Source organism: Miscanthus floridulus, chromosome 2 (genome assembly GCF_019320115.1).
Source record: "Miscanthus floridulus cultivar M001 chromosome 2, ASM1932011v1, whole genome shotgun sequence".
NCBI lineage: Eukaryota > Viridiplantae > Streptophyta > Magnoliopsida > Poales > Poaceae > Miscanthus > Miscanthus floridulus.
Window position 1 is genome coordinate 14375338 of NC_089581.1, and position 19541 is coordinate 14394878.

A 19541-nucleotide genomic window follows, 5' to 3' on the forward strand; every position below is an offset into this window, starting at 1 on the left:
GTAGAATAGGCAAATGGGCTACAGAGCTATCATAGTTTGGTATCTCGTATGTCCCTAGAACAACAATCAAATCACAAGCACTAGCCGATTTTGTAGCAGATTGGACACCTTCGATAGAGCCCAAGGTACAACCAACCACTCAAGGCTAGATAGCATTCACGTATGGAGCCTTGGGCCAAGCCAGAGCAGGAGCCTCCGCCGTCCTAACGGCACCCTCCGACGTCAGACTGAAATACGCAGCAAGACTAGAGTTCAAATCAACAAACAACATAGCAGAATATGAAGGCCTGATCCTAGCGCTCAGTAAAGCAAAGGCCCTAGGGGCAAAAACATTGACAGTCAAAATAGATTCTCAAGTGGTTACTGGCCAAGTAGAGAAAGAATACACAACAAGAGAGCCAGAACTCATCAAATACCTATCCGCTGTCAGAAATTTAGAGCGGAGATTCGAGGGCTTCACCCTGAAGCACATCCCAAGATCAGAAAATGCAGAGGCAGATGAACTAGCAAAAGCTATGGCAAATAACCTGCCACTGCCACCAAACACTTTTTACCAGATCCTGAAGTCTCCGGCAACTGCGGAGACATCTAAGGCACCTAAGCCCATACTACACCTGCAAAATGAAGATTGGAGAAAGGCGATAACAGAATCCTTAGAAGGCAAAACCACCGAAGAAGATGAAGTAAAAGCAGCAAGAATATAGGCCAGGGCAAGAAATTACACAATCATAGATGGTGCACTATACAAGAAAGGAGTAGTCTAGCCTCTCCTCAAATGCATATCGCAGAGCGAAGGCATAGAGTTGCTTCAAGAAATACACTCAGGAATTTGCGGGTCGCACATTGTCTCTAGAGCATTATCAGCAAAGGCAATAAGGCAAGGCTTTTATTGGCCAACACACATACAAGACATAGAGCAGACAGTCAGAACATGCAAAGCATGGCAAACATTCTCTCCCGGACAGTCAAAACCATCATCGGAGACCAAGCTTATACCCCCGACATGGCCGCTACAAAGATGGGGAATGGACCTGGTCGGCCCATTACCACCATCCCAAGGAGGAAACAGATTCACAGTAGTGGCAGTAGAATATTTTACAAGATGGATAGAAGCAAAGCCACTGGCGAAGAAAACCTCAGAAACTGTCAGAAAATTCTTCTGGCAAAACATCATTTGCAGATTCGGTGTACCGAGGATTCTGACAGTAGACAATGGAAAACAATTCGATTCAGAGAACTTCAAAGAATTCTGCAAAAGCATTGGGACAAAACTTGCCTTCGCCTCAGTATACCACCTAGAGTCCAATGGTGCTGTGGAAAGAGCAAACAGAATAGTGTTTTCAGCAATATCAAAAACATTGCTGGGCCTACGCAAAGGAAAATGGGTAGATGAATTACCCAGAGTGATTTGGTCACACAATACATCTATCTCAAGAATAACAGGATTCACACTATTCAAACTGCTTTATGGAGAAGAGGCCATGATACCAGAAGAAATCAAGCACGAAAGCCTCCGCACAACGAGACAACTAATGTTGCAAGATGAAGAATATGCAAAAGAAACAATAGAAGCCATAAGACTAGAAGCAGTCAAAAACATTGCAAAATATCAGTCCCAAACCAAGAAGTGGAGAGACTCTCAGGTGGTAAGGAAAGACATAAAACACGGAGACCTCATACTCAGAAGAAAACCGAACGCACAACTTGTTGGCAAACTGCAACCAAAATGGGAAGGCCCATACACAGCAACGGCAGCAGGCCGCCCTGGCTCTTTCCACTTGACCGATAGCAAAGGTGTCACGACAACCCACACCTGGAATATTGATAGCCTCCATAGATACTACATCTAGGCAATGTACCAAAGGGTAACCTCCGCAAATAATAAGCGGAGGCCCCTCCGTTCATTTACCTTTCAGCTCTTTTTTCTTCAACCCAAAAAAATGTAAAAGAGCCTGTACTCTTTTCCTCATAGGGGAACTCCAAGCGGAGGTGAGGTTTTTAACGAGGCAGGCTCAATGTAAAAATCCTCTAGAAGTATAAAGAGGTAACTCCCCAAAAGAACGCTTGAAAAGTCCAAAACCGAAAGCGGCCAGCTCTGGCGCCACAATATTCGGTGAACAAAAATAAGCACAGGTCCTTTCAAAGCACCAGCCACAGGCATTGGCAATTTGAAACGACCTCTATGGCCAAACAGGCCTTCGACCTTGACAAAGACCTGTCTAGAGCCACGCATCAAGGCAGAAATCACCTTGGCCAAACAGGCCATCGACCTTGACAAAGACCTGTCCAAATTCAGGCATCAAGGCAGAAACCACCTTGGCCAAATAGGCCTCTGACCCTTGACGAAGACCTGACCAGATTCAGGCATCAAGGCAAAAACAACCTTGGCCAAACAGGCCTCCGACCCTTGATGAAGACCTGACCAGATTCAGGCATCAAGGCAAAAACAACCTTGGCCAAACAGGCCTCGGACCCTTGACCAAGACCTGACCAGATTCAGGCATTAAGGCAAAAACAACCTTGGCCAAACAGGCCTCCGACCCTTGACGAAGACCTGACCAGATTTAGGCATCAAGGCAAAAACAACCTTGGCCAAATAGGCCTCCGACCTTGACGAAGACTCGAACAAATTAAGGCATCAAGGCAAAAACAACCTCGGCCAAACAGGCCTCCGACCTTAACAAAAAAACCACCCCAAGCATCAGGGGCAACACCATTATGGCGCTAGAACCAGGAAGAAGGTCTCCGCCATCGAAAACAGCAAAACGAGGAAAAGGTCTGACAAAACCTTGTCACTTAGGCACTAGGCCTATTTACTTCAAAAGATCTCAAAAGGCACGAATAATTCAAGCAAGATATAGGCCATTAAAGCCAAGATACGTTCCAACAAACAACGTACCAAAAATTTAACAACCAAAAGCCACCACCCCGCTATAAAACGGGTTCCCCCCACACCCTTAAAACCTCAGTCAACATAAGGCGCAAGGGGGGAAGAAGGCAGAGCACAAGCACAAGCCACAGCAACGGCCATGGAGGTAGGGGTCTCCTTAGATATCTAAGTCGGCCGTAGATATTGTATGAAAACTCATAAAATCAGAGGCACCAGTAGACGGTCGGAGACAGTGGGAAAAGAGACAGGAACTACGGCACGGTGATGAACAGTGCAGGCCTGCGGAAGAAGGGGGATATCGCATGAAATCTCGTAACATCCCCCCGACGCCGGAGACCTAACCTGCCATCTCCACAAATGAAACATGTCCCACGGGTGTGCAGTGTTAGAGGCCCATACCACCAGACAGCTAAAACACCCAGCTAAAGAAATACCAAAAGTCTCCACCGTCTGCACAAGCCGCGCCAAACCTCCTATCAGATCACACACCGATTCAACAAGCCTCGCCAGGCGGACTTCAAGTACGCCTCCGCCGACCAAAAAACTGCAAACACTTCTACCCCGGCCATCAAGCAAGCACAGAGAAAGAGAGAACATGGGGCAGAGGTCCTAGCCACCACCTCTGTATCGTGCACGTTCACCCAAGCAAAGGCCCATGGTGTGCAAGCTCGGGACTAGACGAGATATGTAAACTAGCACAACAGACATAAGCTCCCGCACAAACAATCAAGAAAGTGAACCTGTTTTGTATTCCATAAAACGTCAAGTAGCATTCTTACAGGACACAAATTTACAATAAAATCCAAACTATTGTGGCGGAGGTCCGCGCCAGGCAAGCGCGTGAGTAAACCCAGCGCGCTCGTCGTCTATGTCAAACTTAACTGACTCAAACACGTCGCGCGCAACGCTGTGGGGAAAGGCCGAACGCCAATACTCCCAAAGCTCTCCGCTCACATAAGTACCATCATTGTAGAGAGTCAAAGGCATGACATCTTGCGCAGGCTCCCGATTCGGAACCTACGCAAGGTTAAAATTTTCCACAAAATCATTCAGAACAAAAGAAACTTTATTTACAAGAGCCCAACTGGACTACAATATACAAGTCAAAACAGCTAAGTCCTACAAAGAGCCTAGACCTCCGGCACCTTGGCCACAGCAGAAGTCCCTGGAACGGAGCCCGCATCAACTGTGGGCGGGGACGGCGCCTGCGGCCTCCGACCATCACCACTTCCAATCGTAGCGCCTACCGGAGCGCCATCGGTGGCGGAGGCACTGCCCGCGGTCACCGAGCGCGGAACTGGCGGAGGCCTGCCCGCAAGACTCTTCTACACATCCTGTAGCACAGGCTAAATATCAGTGGCACAGGCAATGAAAGCCTTCGCAGCTTCGCAAAAAAGCAAGGAGAGAAAAATAGCGGCTACAAAGACTAGAAATACCTTCGCCCTCTTTTCCTCCGCCAGTTTCCGGGCAGCAGGTCTCCCAAATGGAGCCCAAAAGTACCCAATGAAATTTCTCAAGGTTTTTCGTAAACCAAGAGAAGTCTCACCAAGCTCCTCCGGACCCGGCAGCGCTCCATCCGGAATACTTTCGGTATGCGTACACCCGCCGCGCACCAAAAGCTTGGCGTAATTCGCTACTCCCGCCAGCACCCCATAGTCCGTGTAGCCATTGATTAGACTGGGGAGCTTCGCAAGGTGACGCTTTAGCTAGGAGGCGAGGGCGTAGACGCTGTCTTCCTCCGGAGGAGCGGAGGTTTTGCCTCCAAACTCGGCGACGATGGCCCGGTAATGGCCAACGGTTGAAGCAAGGACCCCCTTGACCGAGTCCAAATGCCTCATCGTCAAAGACAGCTGCTCCCCCACCGTAGCTGTGGATTCCTTCTCAGAGGCCAGCTCTCGCTGGAGACCCTCGGCCAACTCGTTCGCCCTATGGGCCTGCTCAGCAGACAAAACTTCTGCATCTCGGGCCTTGGCGAGATCGGCCCTCAAAGCCTCCTTTTCTTGTTCCTTCTCCGCTAGAGAAAGGCGGAGAGCTGCAAGGGAGTTGGCCAAACCCCCTTTTTCACCTTCCAGGCGCTCGTTCTCCGCCTTGAGCGCTTCAATCGCAGTATCTCGGTCGGAGACCTCACGAGTGCAGCGCTCTTCCATAACAACAGCCGTGTGATACCCCTGTGATCAGAAAGAAGAAGACCAAGACGATCAGCAATAAAAACAAAAACAAGTCTAAAGGCGAACATACACCAAAAAAGGTAAACCACCAAAGACGCACCAAGCTCTGGTGTTCTAGATGAACACGGAGAAGTTGGAAGAAATCCATGTCCCTCAGACGCTGTTTGAAGCGATCTGATTAAAGAAGAACAAACAAACACAAAACCATAAGGTGAGAAAAGCAAATCTCACAATAAATACAACAACTGCCAGAGACCACCTCCGACGTCTCCAAGAACCCCAAGATAGCACTCTTCCCAACCTAAGATAGAAGTGTCGGAGGAGCCTGCATAGCAAAAAAAAACAAAAACAACAACAACTTAGGTCAGAGGGCCGATCAGAAATAGGCAATAACAATAGGCCAAAAGACGAGTAAGATAAAAACACTCTATACTCACTCGGACCCGGCGCCATCGGCCCCGGCTGCCCCGGACTAAACCTGACGCTGGCAGCGGCCGCTCGCTCCTCCGGGGTGAGGAGTCCAGCCATGACATCACCTACAAAGCAACAACTACACAGTATTAGCACTTGATAGAATACATAAACAAATAAACCGAGCGAAGACAGTAAACACAAAAATGTGCGCCAAACAAACTCACTCATAAAAAGCCAAGGCTGGGCCGCCTGCCGAGCCCCCTGGGCAGAAGTCTCCGCCCCATCATGTGGCGAAGGCCCAAAGGGCCGGCTCTCCTCAGCTACAGGAGAGCCGTGAACCCCGCCGCTCGTGACCCGCACGTCCACTGACGGGACGGAGGAGCTCTGAATGTCTTCACTACCGACAGAGGCAACGCCCGCACTATCGGCCGAGGACACGGCCGGTGTGATCACCAAAGCACCGGTCTTCTTCTTCTCTTTCACAGGCGCCTGAGCAACAGCGGCGCCCTTCCTCTTCTAGGACTTGGCCTCCACCGTAACATTCTTCGCGGACGCCTTCTTCTTCTTGTCAATCGAAGCCAGGACCTCAGCGGGAACCTCGCGCTCCCGGTAGATGATCCCGAGCTCCTCAAAAACTTGATTGAGCCGTGGCATGGTGCCTGCCACGGCTCTCCGAGATGTGTACTCACACTCAGAAATTTTGCCAACCAACCCGACGGTGGCCTCCTCAACGTCGGCAACGAAGCTGTCCTCTGTCACCCCCTCCCCCAAAGACCGGCCAAAGCAGGGGAAAGGAATCCCGACCTCCGGCCTAAAAATGGGAACCTTCACCTTTCCCAGCCGAAAGGCTGGGTTGTCTCTGCCCAGGGGCCAGTAGTTGGAGGCCATAATCTCCTCCACTAGGTCGCGGCCCCTGGAGTAGCAGCATGCTGCCGCAAAAGCCCGGTCGCAAGCCTTCCTCGCCGGAGACATCTCCTCCGGCAGATCCACGCGCGTATGCGGTGCCATCACCTCCATTCTTGAAGTCAATGGATACTCCACGACCTCCACACCATCCTCGGTAGTGCCACGGACCCCGTAGGTCTTCACGTAGAACCACTGCTCAAGCCAGCCGCGGTCCCATTTGCCATTCTAGCAAAAAGAAATCTCCAGGCGGTCTATGCCTTGGTTCCTCTTTGACATGAAGGTGCAACTACCATACTGGTAGATCACCTCCACCTCCTTGCCCACACGCATCTCCTTCTTCTTTGGCTGCTTTTGTAGCTCGTAGTAAGCGCAGAAGGTGTCCACATCTGGCTCGGTGCCATAAGAAACACACGCCCAGCAGAATTTGCTGAGCGTGAGGAAGGCAGTAGGAGTCAGATGATGGAGCTGGACATTGAAGGTCTCCGACACCCGACAGAGGAAGGGGATGTTAGGAAGTCAGAGGCCGCAGGTGAAGAAGTCCCAAAACACCACCGCATATCCCTCCTCCAGCTCCGGAACGGTCTGGCCAGGCGGAGGGATTTTTACCCTCGAAGAAGGAAAATACAATTCCTTCAACATCTCCGCGACCGCCTCTTCAGTAATGGAGGAGGGGCTAAAATCCCATGACTTTATCGCCATGTCTCTAGAATCCGCAGCGATCAAGTCTCCGACAGACGTGGAGACACTCCCCAAATCCTCCTCCACTAGCTTTTCAAATTCCAACGCGGAGGCAGAGGCAAGCATGCACTCCTCAAAGTGTGCACTCCAGCCGGTGGCCCTAACGCCGAGAAGGTGGCGATAGGGTCTGAAGAAGGCAGGCCGGCGAGTATGGGCGGAGGCGGAAAAGAAAGCCACCGCGGCGGCAGCCTAGGCGGAAGACGCAAGCGGAAAGACAGAACGCACGAAGGCAGCTCAGGCGAAAGCGAAGAGAGCAGAGAGCGATTTCTCAGACGCAAGGAAAGCGAATGAGCATTGCGGGGGGGGGGGGGGACCCCGCCACCAACCTCGCCCTTATATAGGCCGCGGGCAGGCGGTTCATCTCCCGCCGTACAACGGTCTTCTCTGGAGAATTCGCCTGCCGCCCAACGGTCATCTCTGGAGAAGTTGCAAGGTATACAACGGAAAGCAATACGGCGTAAACGGCCACAGCGTAGGACAACGGCTAGTTTTGCAGCCTAACGGCTACTATGACAAGACCAGCGGCCACGCTAGAGCGGGCCAGGGGGGAACCTGCGGGGATCGATCGGAGATGTGACTACGCACAGTCTCCGCCCCCGTGGACGTCCTTGCTTAGGGCGTTTTGAGCTCACGACACGCTCGGGCGGACCGTGGTCTCAAAAGGGGGGAACTGTTGTAACACGGCCTCTGAGAGTGGCGGAGACCTATGCGGCCAGCAGTTTGCAAAGACATCTCCAACCAACTACCTAAGCAAAGGCCCAGCTACCACGCCTCCAGACCTAAAAAGATGAGGGTTTCTCAGACTGCTTGTAGGACACTGCCGGTGACCCTGGCGTAGCCTCCGCCTGGTTAGCTCGTAGGCGTCTCCGGGCGAAGGGGGCGGAGGCCGCCCCGCTGCAAGGCTAATCAAGTGCCAACGTTACCTACGTGTGTGTGCAGGTAACCAGAGGAAGGCGTTCGTGGACGGCGCGGGCGTGCCGGTTCGGCCTCCGCTCGTAGGGGCAGAGACCCAAGCAGGAGGACGGCAATACTGGGCATCGGGGGTCTGCGGCCTCGGCGTCCTAGGGGCGGAGACCAATGGCGGAGGCCTAAAGGCCCTTCGCTGAATCCTGAGGCCCGATGGGGCGGAGACCGACGACAGAGGTCCAAAGGCCCATCGCCGAATCCTGAGGCCAGATGGGGCGGAGACCGACGGCGGAGGTCCAAAGGCCCATCGCCGAATGCTGAGGCCTGATGGGTCGGCTGATCGCGCAGGCCCAGTACCCGAGGGCGGCATGACAAGATTACCCCCGAGAGGAAAGACGAGTAGTGGAATATTCCGAGAATGTACTGTAGCAGTTGAAGGGTATTATTATAAACTCTGTAAAAGTGGTAGTTGAGCCCTATAAATAGGGAACACTTGTAACAGTATGGGGGGTTGAAAAATGAATTAATGAAACCCTAGTTTTACGTGCCATTTCCCTACACGCCCACTTGTTGTGCCTGTTTCCGGAGCCTCCGCCTGAGGGCAGCGCTTGGCGGGCGGAGGCCTCTACCTCCTCCACACTATCTGAGACCGCAAGTCTCAACACATTCCTTCTAGACGAACTGACGAAGGCAGGAGACGCGAGAAGGGGAAAACAAAAAGGCCCGTAGCTCGGGGGCCGACCGGACGTGCAGTGCAGGTAATTAAGAGCTGCCGAGGGCCGTGCTGGTGAACTTGGCTTCCACAGATCCACTCCAGCGGCCGCGTGCTTTTGGGTCTCGGACGGGTGGTGGCGCCGTGACGGCTCGGTCACGCGGCACATCATGGTTGTTCTCGTCGGATAATAAACAACACTATTGCACTATACAGCGGGGGCGCAAACACGAAATTCAAAAAAAAACTTATAGGGCTCTAAAGGGAACACGTGGAGAAATTCGTTTTGGAAGTTTGCTTCAATGAGTTATATAAAAAAAAACTTGTGAGACTTGGTCAATGCAGTGAACCGTGCGATGTGTGTTATCCATGTGGGACGTGATTAGTACTGGATGGTGATATTCCAATGTTTTTTTTCTAGTATAGCAGTGACAAACAACATCAACTTATAGTGAGGACATGTTTGATACATATGGACAGTTACTGGTTTTGGCTAAAAAATAGTCTAGATTAGCTATTGTTGACTAGCCAGTTGGTTACCAACTATTTAAAGATTTTGACTAAAAAAATAGCCCATCTATTCAGCTCTACTGTTTGGTTACGCTAGAACTAATTTTTAGCTAGTTAGCAATTAGCTACTATATCAAACAGGTCCTAATTAATGTTATCCACAATTCCACACCTACCTTTTGGAAGGTTTCAAAGCTGATCAACCAGAGGTTTCAAAGTTGCGAGTAAAATCACGTTAGATCAACAGGCACGACTCTTCCTTCAAAACATCCGTCATGACCGAGACCAATTATCCTACATCTCTTCTAGTTGTAGTACTCTGCTTCAGCAGCAAAAACTGGTGGATAGTCCGCCAATTGGAGCCACGAACCGGCAGTGATATGGTGTGCTATCATTGTCAATTGAAGACATTGAACCGATAATGGTATACCTATCACTGTCGTCTCTACCATAATCGGTAGTGATGGTCTTGTAGTGATTGCGTGTTCTAGTGTGGTGGAAGTGTATATGGACATTTCTTAAATATTTTTTATATAAACATTTAGGCAGTCTGAAGCCACTTTTATGATTACGAATACCATAATCTTCAGCAAATGCAAAAGCCGCGTCAACATTCATTTTGTGCAAACCACTCTCAAGATCAGGAGAAATCCATGTATGAGCCTTTTCCTTTGTCTTCCTCTTCCACATCTTCTCTCCTGAATCTCATTTGAAGAACTCTGGTCTGTGGACCTCTATAGCTCAGGTTTGGGCTTGGTATGGTGAGAAAGGCCGTACTTCATTCATTCCTCAGAGGAGAATTGCTCTTCTCAATTTAGGCCAACCATTTCCCCAGCCCAGCTTGCCACTGCCCCTGTATCCCATGAGCATTCTGGGCTTCGCCCGATTACCGAGTTGACCGCCCGTGGATCCATTTCCGTTCGGAACGGAACTGGCCTAACAAAGGCCAATCAACAACGGCCCAACCGTGCGTCATCTTCCCGCCCGCCCACGCTGCGGCGCGCGCCCAAAAATTCCCCGAAGTCCCGCTCGCGGCTCGCCATTCCCTGATCCCCTCTCAAGTCCCACCCGGTCCCCGCCTCTTGCCGCCTAGGGTTCCGACGGCATCCTCGCCGACGCCGACGCCGACCACCGCCGACACCCTCCGCGATGTCGCAGCCCGTCACCCCGCGCCGCGCCACCCGCTCCTCCACGGCCGATCCCGTCTCCCCGAACTCCCCGTCCGGATCCAGGCCCAAATCGACGCCCAGGCGCCAACCCGTCCCCACCGCCGCCGCGAAGGAGGAGGAAGGGGAGCATGAGCGGAGCACCGTCGACGCGCTCCTTGAGGCGTTGCCCGGCCGCCGCACGCAGGCGACGGACCTCCTCCGGCTCCTGGCGCCCGCGCCGGCGCTCCCGCTTCTCCTCCACGGGGGCGCCGCCACGGGGAAGACGCGCGCGCTCCTCCTCGCTCTCCGCCACGTGCGCCCTCGCCCGCGGCGCGTCGCCTACGCCGCCCTGCGCTCCCTCCCGTCCCCTCGCGCCCTATTCGCCTCCCTCCTCACCCAGCTCAGCCCGCCTTCGTCGTCGTCCTCCTCCTCTCGCCTGCGCATCCCGGACAAGCCCTCGGACTTCGTCGCCGCGCTCCGCGACGCGCTTGCTGGCCTCTCCGCGCAGGGCGAGGCCGTGTATCTGGTGTTCGATAATTTGGAGGTTGTTAGGAGCTGGGACAAGGGCGGTCAACTTCTGGCGCTCCTCCTCCGCCTCTACGATCTCCTCCGATTGCCGCAGGTCGTGCTCGTCTACGTGAGCAGTGCTACACCTGATGCGTACTACTCCATGACTGGCTCTGTCGAGCCGAATCACATTTACTTCCCTGATTACACAGTGGACGAGGTCCGAGACATCCTGATGCGAGGCCATCCCAATCCGAAGCTGTACTCATCGTTCCTTAGGTAAGGCATTCATCAGTGATTCTGGCTTTTGTGCTAATTTGATCCTGGGAATGGGTCGAATCAAATACCAACCAGTATATTTGACATGGGTATGCTAGTGCCTTGGGAGTATCGTTGGAGCGTGATTACTCAATCGTGCTATTTCTTCTTTTTCATTCCTCTTGTTGTTTGGCAGTGTGGCGCTGAAGCCATTGTTCCGAGTAACAAGGAGGGTAGATGAACTGGTGGCTGCACTGGAGCCACTTTTCAGGAGGTACTGCGAGCCATTGGGGGATTTGAAGGCAGTTCCGGATGAGAGCATCAAAAGGAGGTTGTTTGAACATATACAGCCACATTTGGCTGTTGCCTTGAACGAGACATTCAGTGTTCCCACGAGGACTTCTGTGGATGAATGCAAGGATCTTAGTTCTGGTGGGAAGGCTAGTAGTAAAAGACGGTTTGGCAGTAGGGATGGTTTGCTGACTGAATTGGAGTTCCACATGTCTCTGTCTGCGAAATACTTACTATTGTCAGCTTTCCTGGCTTCAAGGAACCCGGCTACTCTTGATGCAGCTTTGTTCGATTCAACTGGAGGGTCAGATAACCATAGGCGAAAGAGAAAGTATGCCACCTAATGCCATCTCTTGACTTGCCAACAGTCTAATCATCTTATTAGATGCTTACATCATTGTTCTTTGATGTAGGAGCTCTCAGGCGTCGATGAATATGAAGGACACCATGGCTGAAGAGATGCTTTTGAAAGGCCCTGGCACATTTCCTCTTGAGCGGCTCTTGGCTATATTTCAGTGCATCACGTCAGTGTCAGAAGATTATCTCGGTGATGTTGAATGTCCTGATAGTATGATGAATGGAAGTGGAATGACTGGTTTGATGTCAGATGTTCTTTTGCAACTTTCAACACTTTGCAATTCTAATTTCCTCTCCAAAAGCCGGAGCTGCCCGCTAGAAGGCTCAGCTAGATATCGATCTAACATTGATGAAGATTTAGCACTCAAGGTGAGCACCTTGTAACATTCATCTGTAAGACACTGGCTGTATCATGATCATTTTGTGATTTCTTTATCTATTATTTACAGGTTGCCAGGAGTGTTAGTTTCCCCCTCTCGAAGTATATATACAGAAGATAGCCTTTGCAGCCTTAGCCTAGGCTGTAACAACTGTTGTTGTTGGCTTTAGACTATATTGGTATCTGATCTGTCTAGTTCCCATGATTGTAGGGCATCAAGGGATAAAACAATTGCTATATGCTCCAATCTCCATCTTCTTAGTTTTCTTGACTTCTTTCATCTTGTTTCTCAGTCAGATAATTAGTAGTATCCAACCCTGGATCTAGTGGTAACTTAACATTCTGAGCTTTATTGAAATGTCTCGGAAGTAGCATGTTGTCAACAGCTCGTGCTTCAGAAAGAAAAGAACCATTAGCATCTGAATCAAGCAATGTTTAGTTAGATTACTAGATGTTCTTTTCTTCATGTAATGCCATCAGATCAACCTCTATTTTTGTGTGGCATAGTGGTACCATAATTCTGGAGGTGTTTGCTTCCCCGCCACAGCCTGCTAGCCTCAAGTGCGGCTCGCCACCAGCAGAAGGCTGCTGCTTGGTTCAGCGTTTGGACGTGGCAGCCACAGTCTTTCCCAGTTGAAAAATACGCCACAGCTGCGGCGCCGATTTCAACCACCACAGCTTAGGTGCCGCCACACTCGCCACCAAATGTGTGGCTGTGAACCAAACGTGCCCTCTATCTGAAAAAGATCAGCGCCACTTTGTCCAAGTCCAATGTTGTCGTATTGATCTGTATTAAGTAATTACTCCATTCACGTTCATCATCTGCCTGATCTCACCACTTGAACTTTCAGTGGTATTGGTTAACATAGCGTTGTGGCGTTGAGGTGTTGCCTTAGGCAAATGATTAAACCTTATGAATGCATTTTATTCTTTGGGACTAGAATGCCTTTGTCTATGCTTTATAGGAAAATTCATATCATTATAGAAACTGGAAGTCATATGTCACACTCTTACACCAGTCTTCAATTCTTCATCAGTCAATTGAGCCACTTTTACTGCATCCTCAACAACAACAATAACAACAAAGCTTTTAAGTCCCAAACAAGTTGGGGTAGGCTAGAGTTGAAACTCAGCAGAAGTCATCAAGGTTCAGGCACGTGAATAGCTGTGTTCCAAGCAATCCTATCTAAGGCTAAGTCTTTGGGTATATTTCATCCTTTCAAGTCTCCTTTTATTGCCTCTACCCAAGTCAACTTCGGTCTTCCTCTGCCTCTCTTCACGTTACTATCCTAGCTTAGGATTCCACTACGCACCGGTGCCTTTGGAGGTCTTCATTGGACATGTCCAAACCATCTCAACCGATATTGGACAAGCTTTTCTTCAATTGGTGCTACCCCTAATCTATCACGTATATCATCGTTTCGAACTCGATCCCTTCTTGTATGACCGCAAATCCAACGCAACATACGCATTTCCGCGACACTTATCTGTTGAACATGTCATCTTTTCGTAGGCCAACATTCTGCACCATACAACATAGCAGGTCTAATCGTCGTCCTATAAAACTTGTCTTTTAGCTTCTGTGGTACCCTTTTATCACATAGGACACCAGATGCTTTGCGTCACTTCATCCACCCTGCTTTAATTCTATGGCTAACATCTTCATCAATATCCCTGTCTCTCTGTAGCATTGATCCTAAATATCAAAAGGTATCCTTCCTAGGCACTACTTACCTTCCAAACTAATATCTTCCTCCTCCCGAGTAGTAGTGCCGAAGTCATATCTCGTATACTCAATTTTAGTTCTACTGAGCCTAAAACCTTTGGACTCCCAAGTCTCCCGCCATAACTCCAGTTTCTGATTCACTCCTGTCCGGCTTTCATCAACTAGCACTACATCGTCCACGAAAAGCATACACCAAGAGATGTCCTCTTGTATGTCCCTTGTGACCTCATCCATCACTAAGGCAAACAGATAAGGGCTCAAAGCTGACCCTTGATGTAGTCATATCCTAATCGGGAAGTCATCCGTGTCTCCATCACTTGTTCGAACACTAGTCACAACATTGTTGTATATGTCCTTAATGAGCCCGACGTACTTCGTTGGGACTTTATGTTTATCTAAAGCCCACCACATAACATTCCTTAGTATTTTATCATAAGCCTTCTCCAAGTCAATAAAAACCAGGTGTAGGTCCTTTTTCTCCCTATACTGCTTCATAACTTGTCTTATTAAGAAAATGGCTTCCATGGTTGACCTTCCGGGCATGAAACCAAATTGGTTCATAGAGACCTGTGTTATTGCTCTCAAGCGATGCTCGATAACTCTCTCCCATAGCTTTATAGTATGGCTCATCAACTTAATTCCCCGGTAATTAGTACAACTTTGAATATCCCCTTTATTCTTGTAGATCGGTACCAATATACTTCTCCACTCGTCAGGCATCTTGTTCGATCGAAAATATGGTTGAACAGCTTGGTTAGCCATACTATAGCTATGTTTCCGAGGCATCTCCACACATCGATTGGGATACCATCCGGTCCCATCGTCTTACCTTCTTTCATCCTTTTCAACGCCTCTCTGACCTCAGATTCTTGGATTCTCCGCACAAAGCGCCTATTGGTGTTATCAAAAGAGTCATCCAACTGAAAGGTTGTGTCCGTATTCTCACCATTGAACAATTTGTCAAAATACTCTTGCCATCGATGTCGGGTCTCATTCTCCTTCACCATGCTCCCTTTCATCCTTAATGCACTTAACTTGGTTGAAGTCCCTTGTCTTTCTCTCACGAACTCTAGCCATCCTATAAATATCCTTCTCTCCTTCCTTCGTAGTCAAATGTTGGTAAAGATTCTCGTACACTCTACTCTTTGCCACACTTACAGCTCGCTTTGTAGTCTTCTTTGCCACCTTGTACTTCTCTATGTTGTCCACACTCCTGTCATGGTACAAGCGTCTATAGCATTTTTTCTTCTCCTTAATAGCCCTTTGGACTTCCTCGTTCCGCCACCAAGTATCTTTAGTCTCGCCTCCACTTCCTTTGGTTACTCCACACACCTCTGAGGCCACCTTCCGAATGTTGGTTGTCATCTTCTCCCACATGTTGTTTATGTCCTCTTCTTCCTTCCAAGAGCCCTCTTTGATAACCCTTTCCCTGAATACCTCTGACGTCTCCCCTTTCAGTTTCCACCACTTTGTTCTTTCAATCTTAGCTTGTTTATCCCTACAGGCACGCACCTGAAAACAAAAGTCTGCCACCAAAAACTTATGTTGAGAAACAACACACTTCCCTGGTATCACCTTGCAAGCCAAGCATGCTCGTTTGTCCTTTCTTCCTGCGAGGGCAAAGTTAATCTGGCTAGAGTGTTGTCCGCTACTGAAGGTCACTAGATGAGATTCTCTGTTTCTAAAGAAAGTGTTGGCTATCATCAGGTCAAAAGCTACCACGAAGTCCAGAACTTCCTCCCCCTCCTGATTCCTACTACCATACCCAAAACCTCCATGAACTGCCTTGAAACCTGCGCTTGTAGTACCTACATGCCCATTAAGATCTTCACCTATAAAAAGCTTCCCACTACTAGGTACAGCTCTAATCAGGCCATCTAAGTCTTTCCAAAACTGTCTCTTAGCACTCTCGTCGAGGCCTACTTAGGGGCATACGCACTAATTACGTTCAAGACCATATCACCAACGACAAGCTTGACTAAGATAATCTTATCTCCTTGCCTTCTCAATCCCACCACACCATTCTTGAGGCTCTTATCAATCAAAACTCCTACTCCATTTCTATTCGCGATTGTCCCTGTGTACTAAAGCTTGAAACCTGTATTGTCCACCTCCTTCGACTTCTGACCCTTCCATTTAGTCTCTTGAACGCATAATATATTTACGCGTCTCCTAGTCGCGGTATCAACTAATTCTCTTAACTTACCTGTAAGCGACCCTACATTCCAACTACCTAAACGGATCCTAGTTGGTTCGACTAGTTTTCTTACCCTTCGCACCCGTCGACTCAGATGTGAAGACCCTTGCTCATTTTTCACTACACCCGGGCGCCGATGTAGCGCGTCACTAAGGAAGCGACGACCCAATCCTTGCTCACTTGACACCATGCCCAGATCCGTTTAACACCAAGGGGGTGCTGACCCGGCCCTTACCCATTTAACACCATACCCGGGTTCCGATATGGCGCGTCGCTAAGAGGGTTACGCCCCAATGGTTTTCTTCCGAGTTTCATCTCCATTAGAATGCCTAGATTTAACGTTGGCTCGCCACGCCTATCACAACCCTCCTCCTTTACCAGGGCTTGGAACCTGATATGTTGAGACAACATAGGCGGAGTTACTTTTACTGCATCCCCAATTGTATGATTTTTTATATGTAATTAAGTGATAGATCAAATAACAGTACTCCAAATTACCTCTTTCTTCGCAGCTTATTGTGTTATTTGAAGGTGTAAATTTTCAAAAATGCATGTGTGTTTAAAGGAGCTCTTCCCAGTATTCAGGGCCTCCTATAGATAGTGGAAGATGAATGTGGCCTTTGGTGTTTGGCGGAGCATCCAAGCTCTAGGACCTTCTCTCTAGGTTGTTTCCCCTGGAGTCATAGACTCGGGATGTCATGCGGGCCTTTTTTAGTCCCCTAGATTACAAGTATTTTTCATATTGTTGTGAAAATTCATTGAATCCTATATATCACAATCATTTTTCTGATCCATGATTACCTGATATTTTGGTAATAACAATTATAACTTTAAGTGAGTGATAGTATATTTGCTACAGTAGAATATTGTGATAAGAAGTGATCATTTATAATGCATAGGTTTACAACTGATGTGCCTTGTTCTATTGTTGGTTAGTTACACTGTTATGACCGGCATCCCCTATGCCAGGCGCAAACCCAATAGTGCTAGGGGGCCGGTCTGCTAAGGGGCTTAGAGGCCCAATTTATCGCTTATTTGATATTTTCTTAGGGATAGATATAGTTCCTTAATTATAGCATTTATAGGGAAGGATAAATACTTGTAATCGGGGATGATTGAAATTAAGCAGAAAGCAACAATTAAGTTGCTGGCTTCCCTTGGGAGCCAGTCGTCCCTACCCTCTCCCTCGCGCGAACAGTACCCGTGTTACTGTAGCGCGACGTGAACTCTAGGGCTGCAGTAGCAGCCGCCGCTCTCGCCGACACGGCCCCTCGTCGACGTCGAGAGTACAGACCACGTCCTCCCCTCTTCCATCCCTATAACCTGTGCAGCAACACTGGTAGGGTATCAAGTCCTATCAATCTAGTATCAGAGATCTTTGGTTCGATCATGTCCAGCCCTCTACAGAGTTCTTCCCACCCGCCGCCGCCGCACACCCACCCGCCGCCACCAGCGTCTTCGTCGGCTCTGCTGCCCCACACAGTGGGCGCGTCGGCATTGGGCGCGCTGGCGTCCTCAGGGGCGCTTGCACCCTCTGCCCTGGCGCCGTCCGCCCTCGTCCTCACCCCAGAGCAGATGACGGCCGCAGTCCTAGAATTAGGGCAGGCCGTGGCGGGCATCAGGGCCTTCCTCGTCGGGCCCTATGCGCCCCAGCTGTAGCCCCAGCTGCCACCACCTCCGCCGCCACACCAACAGCAGCTACCCCCACCGTCGCCGCCCTCAGCTGCGACCACGGTGCCGGCCATCTTGTACCAGTATGGGATGCCCTACGACGGGACTGCGACGACCTCGTTCCCAGCCGCACCGCCACCGTCCTAGGGCGTTCCCATCCAGCAGATCAAGTTCCCGCCATCTCCATCACTGCTTCCGGCTTGGATCGCCGGTTCGTCGAAACCCATCTACACGGCGCCCAGTCCCCAGCCGCACCTACCACCACTCCCGACCACCGGGGCTGTCATGGCGCCTGGCGGCGCCCCGGCTCCAGGCGTCCTCTACGGCGGGGTGGACGCCCCCTGTTCCACGGTGGCAGCCTGATGGCGATGCTCTCCGCCGCATCACCCTCGCTGGACAGCACGGGCGCGGCGCCCTCGGTCGCCGCACAGAACCCGCCGCCGCCCAAGTTTTACAAGTTGGAGTTCGCCACATACAACGGCTCTGTTGATCCCCTGAATTGGCTCAACCAGTGTGAGCAATTCTTTCGGGGTCAGCGCACGCTCGCCTCCGACCGTACCTGACTCGCCTCCTATCATCTTTGGGGGGCGGCCCAGACTTGGTACTATGCCCTCGAGCAGGACAAGGGCATGACACCGTGGGAGCACTTCAAGGAGCTGTGTCGTCTGCGCTTCGGCCCTCCGATCCACGGGAGTCGGCTGGTTGAGCTGGGCCGGCTGCCGTTTGTTTCCACTGTGCAGGAGTTTGCCGATCGCTTCCAGGCGGTGGCATGTCACGCCCGGGACGTCTCCGCGCGTCAGCGGGCCGAGCTCTTCGTTGGTGGCCTTCCGGATCATATCCGGGTGGACGTGGAGATGCGCGACCCCCCGGACCTCCAGACGGCCATGTACTACGCCCGGGCGTTCGAGCGTCGTGCGGCTGCCATGTAGCCAGTGCCGGCTCCGCGTCAGGGTCAGCCTCCTCCGGCGCGCACACCCGGGGCGGCCCAGGCGGGGCAGGCCCCCGCTGCGGCCAATGCGGCCTCCGCGGCGCCCCCGTTTCGCCGCCTTACACCGGCGGAGCAGCTGGAACGTCGTCGCCAAGGACTATGCTACAACTGCGACGAGCCCTACGTCCCTGGACATGTGTGTCAGCGGCTCTTCTACCTGGAGTCCGGGGACTACATTGAGGAGGACGCCGTGCCCGCCGAATACGGGGACGTGGCCATATCACCAGAGGACTCTTGACGAGTTCCGCAAGCACTTCCCCGACTTCCAACTCGAGGATGAGTTGTTTGCGCAGGTGGGGAGAGATGTTATGACCGGCATCCCCTATGCCAGGCGTAGGCCCAATAGTGGCTAGGGGGCCGATCGGGGCTTAGAGGGCTTAGAGGCCCGATTTATCGCTTATTTGGTATTTTCTTAGGGATAGATATAATTCCTTAATTATAGCATCTATAGGGAAGGATAAATACTTGTAATCGGGGATGATTGAAATTAAGCAGAAAGCAACAATTAAGTTGCTGGCTTCCCTTGGGAGCCAGCCGTCCCTGCCCTCTCCCTCGCACAAACAGTACCCACGTTACTGTAGCACAACGTGAACTCTAGGGGTGCATATTCGTATAACAGTATAACATATATACAATTCCATAGTACCTGTTTCACAATTATCCTAACAATTGTATTTCACTATTACTTGCTATCACTTTCTAGTTTCTACACTTCAAATATTTGGAACTAGAATTAAGTTCAGTAGAGCAAGCAATTAATTTACCTCCAAGAATC

The 19541-nt window shown here is 50.5% G+C and overlaps 2 protein-coding genes and 1 long non-coding RNA gene across 3 annotated transcripts; 2 read left to right on the plus strand and 1 right to left on the minus strand.

Moving 5' to 3' along the window:
• Nucleotides 1-4892: 4892 nt before the first annotated feature.
• On the minus strand, nucleotides 4893-5383 carry LOC136537996 (uncharacterized). The gene is made up of 3 exons (XR_010779184.1): nucleotides 5318-5383; nucleotides 5159-5232; nucleotides 4893-5058 (listed from the first exon to the last, which is right to left on the minus strand). It is a non-coding gene; the product is annotated as an uncharacterized lncRNA (long non-coding RNA).
• A 4924-nt stretch (nucleotides 5384-10307) lies between these two features.
• LOC136537997 (origin of replication complex subunit 5-like) lies at nucleotides 10308-12868 on the plus strand. The gene is made up of 4 exons (XM_066529981.1): nucleotides 10308-11178; nucleotides 11354-11779; nucleotides 11862-12174; nucleotides 12255-12868. The coding sequence occupies exons 1-4, from the start codon at nucleotides 10394-10396 to the stop codon at nucleotides 12303-12305; spliced, it is 1575 nt and encodes a 524-aa protein (XP_066386078.1). The 5' UTR covers nucleotides 10308-10393; the 3' UTR covers nucleotides 12306-12868.
• A 5272-nt stretch (nucleotides 12869-18140) lies between these two features.
• LOC136536124 (uncharacterized) lies at nucleotides 18141-18707 on the plus strand. Its single transcript, XM_066528522.1, has 2 exons — nucleotides 18141-18263; nucleotides 18375-18707. Exons 1-2 carry the CDS (start codon nucleotides 18141-18143, stop codon nucleotides 18705-18707), a joined length of 456 nt encoding a protein of 151 aa, XP_066384619.1.
• The last annotated feature ends 834 nt before the right edge of the window (nucleotides 18708-19541 follow it).

Coding starts and splice junctions, on each gene's coding strand:
- LOC136537997 (XM_066529981.1), top strand. CDS start 10,394: ATGTCGCAGCCCGTCACCCCGCGCCGCGCCACCCGCTCCTCCACGGCC. Junction 11,179..11,353: donor CTGTACTCATCGTTCCTTAG/GTAAGGCATTCA, acceptor GTTGTTTGGCAG/TGTGGCGCTGAAGCCATTGT. Junction 12,175..12,254: donor ATGAAGATTTAGCACTCAAG/GTGAGCACCTTG, acceptor TATTATTTACAG/GTTGCCAGGAGTGTTAGTTT.
- LOC136536124 (XM_066528522.1), top strand. CDS start 18,141: ATGGCGATGCTCTCCGCCGCATCACCCTCGCTGGACAGCACGGGCGCG. Junction 18,264..18,374: donor TCGCCACATACAACGGCTCT/GTTGATCCCCTG, acceptor GGGGCGGCCCAG/ACTTGGTACTATGCCCTCGA.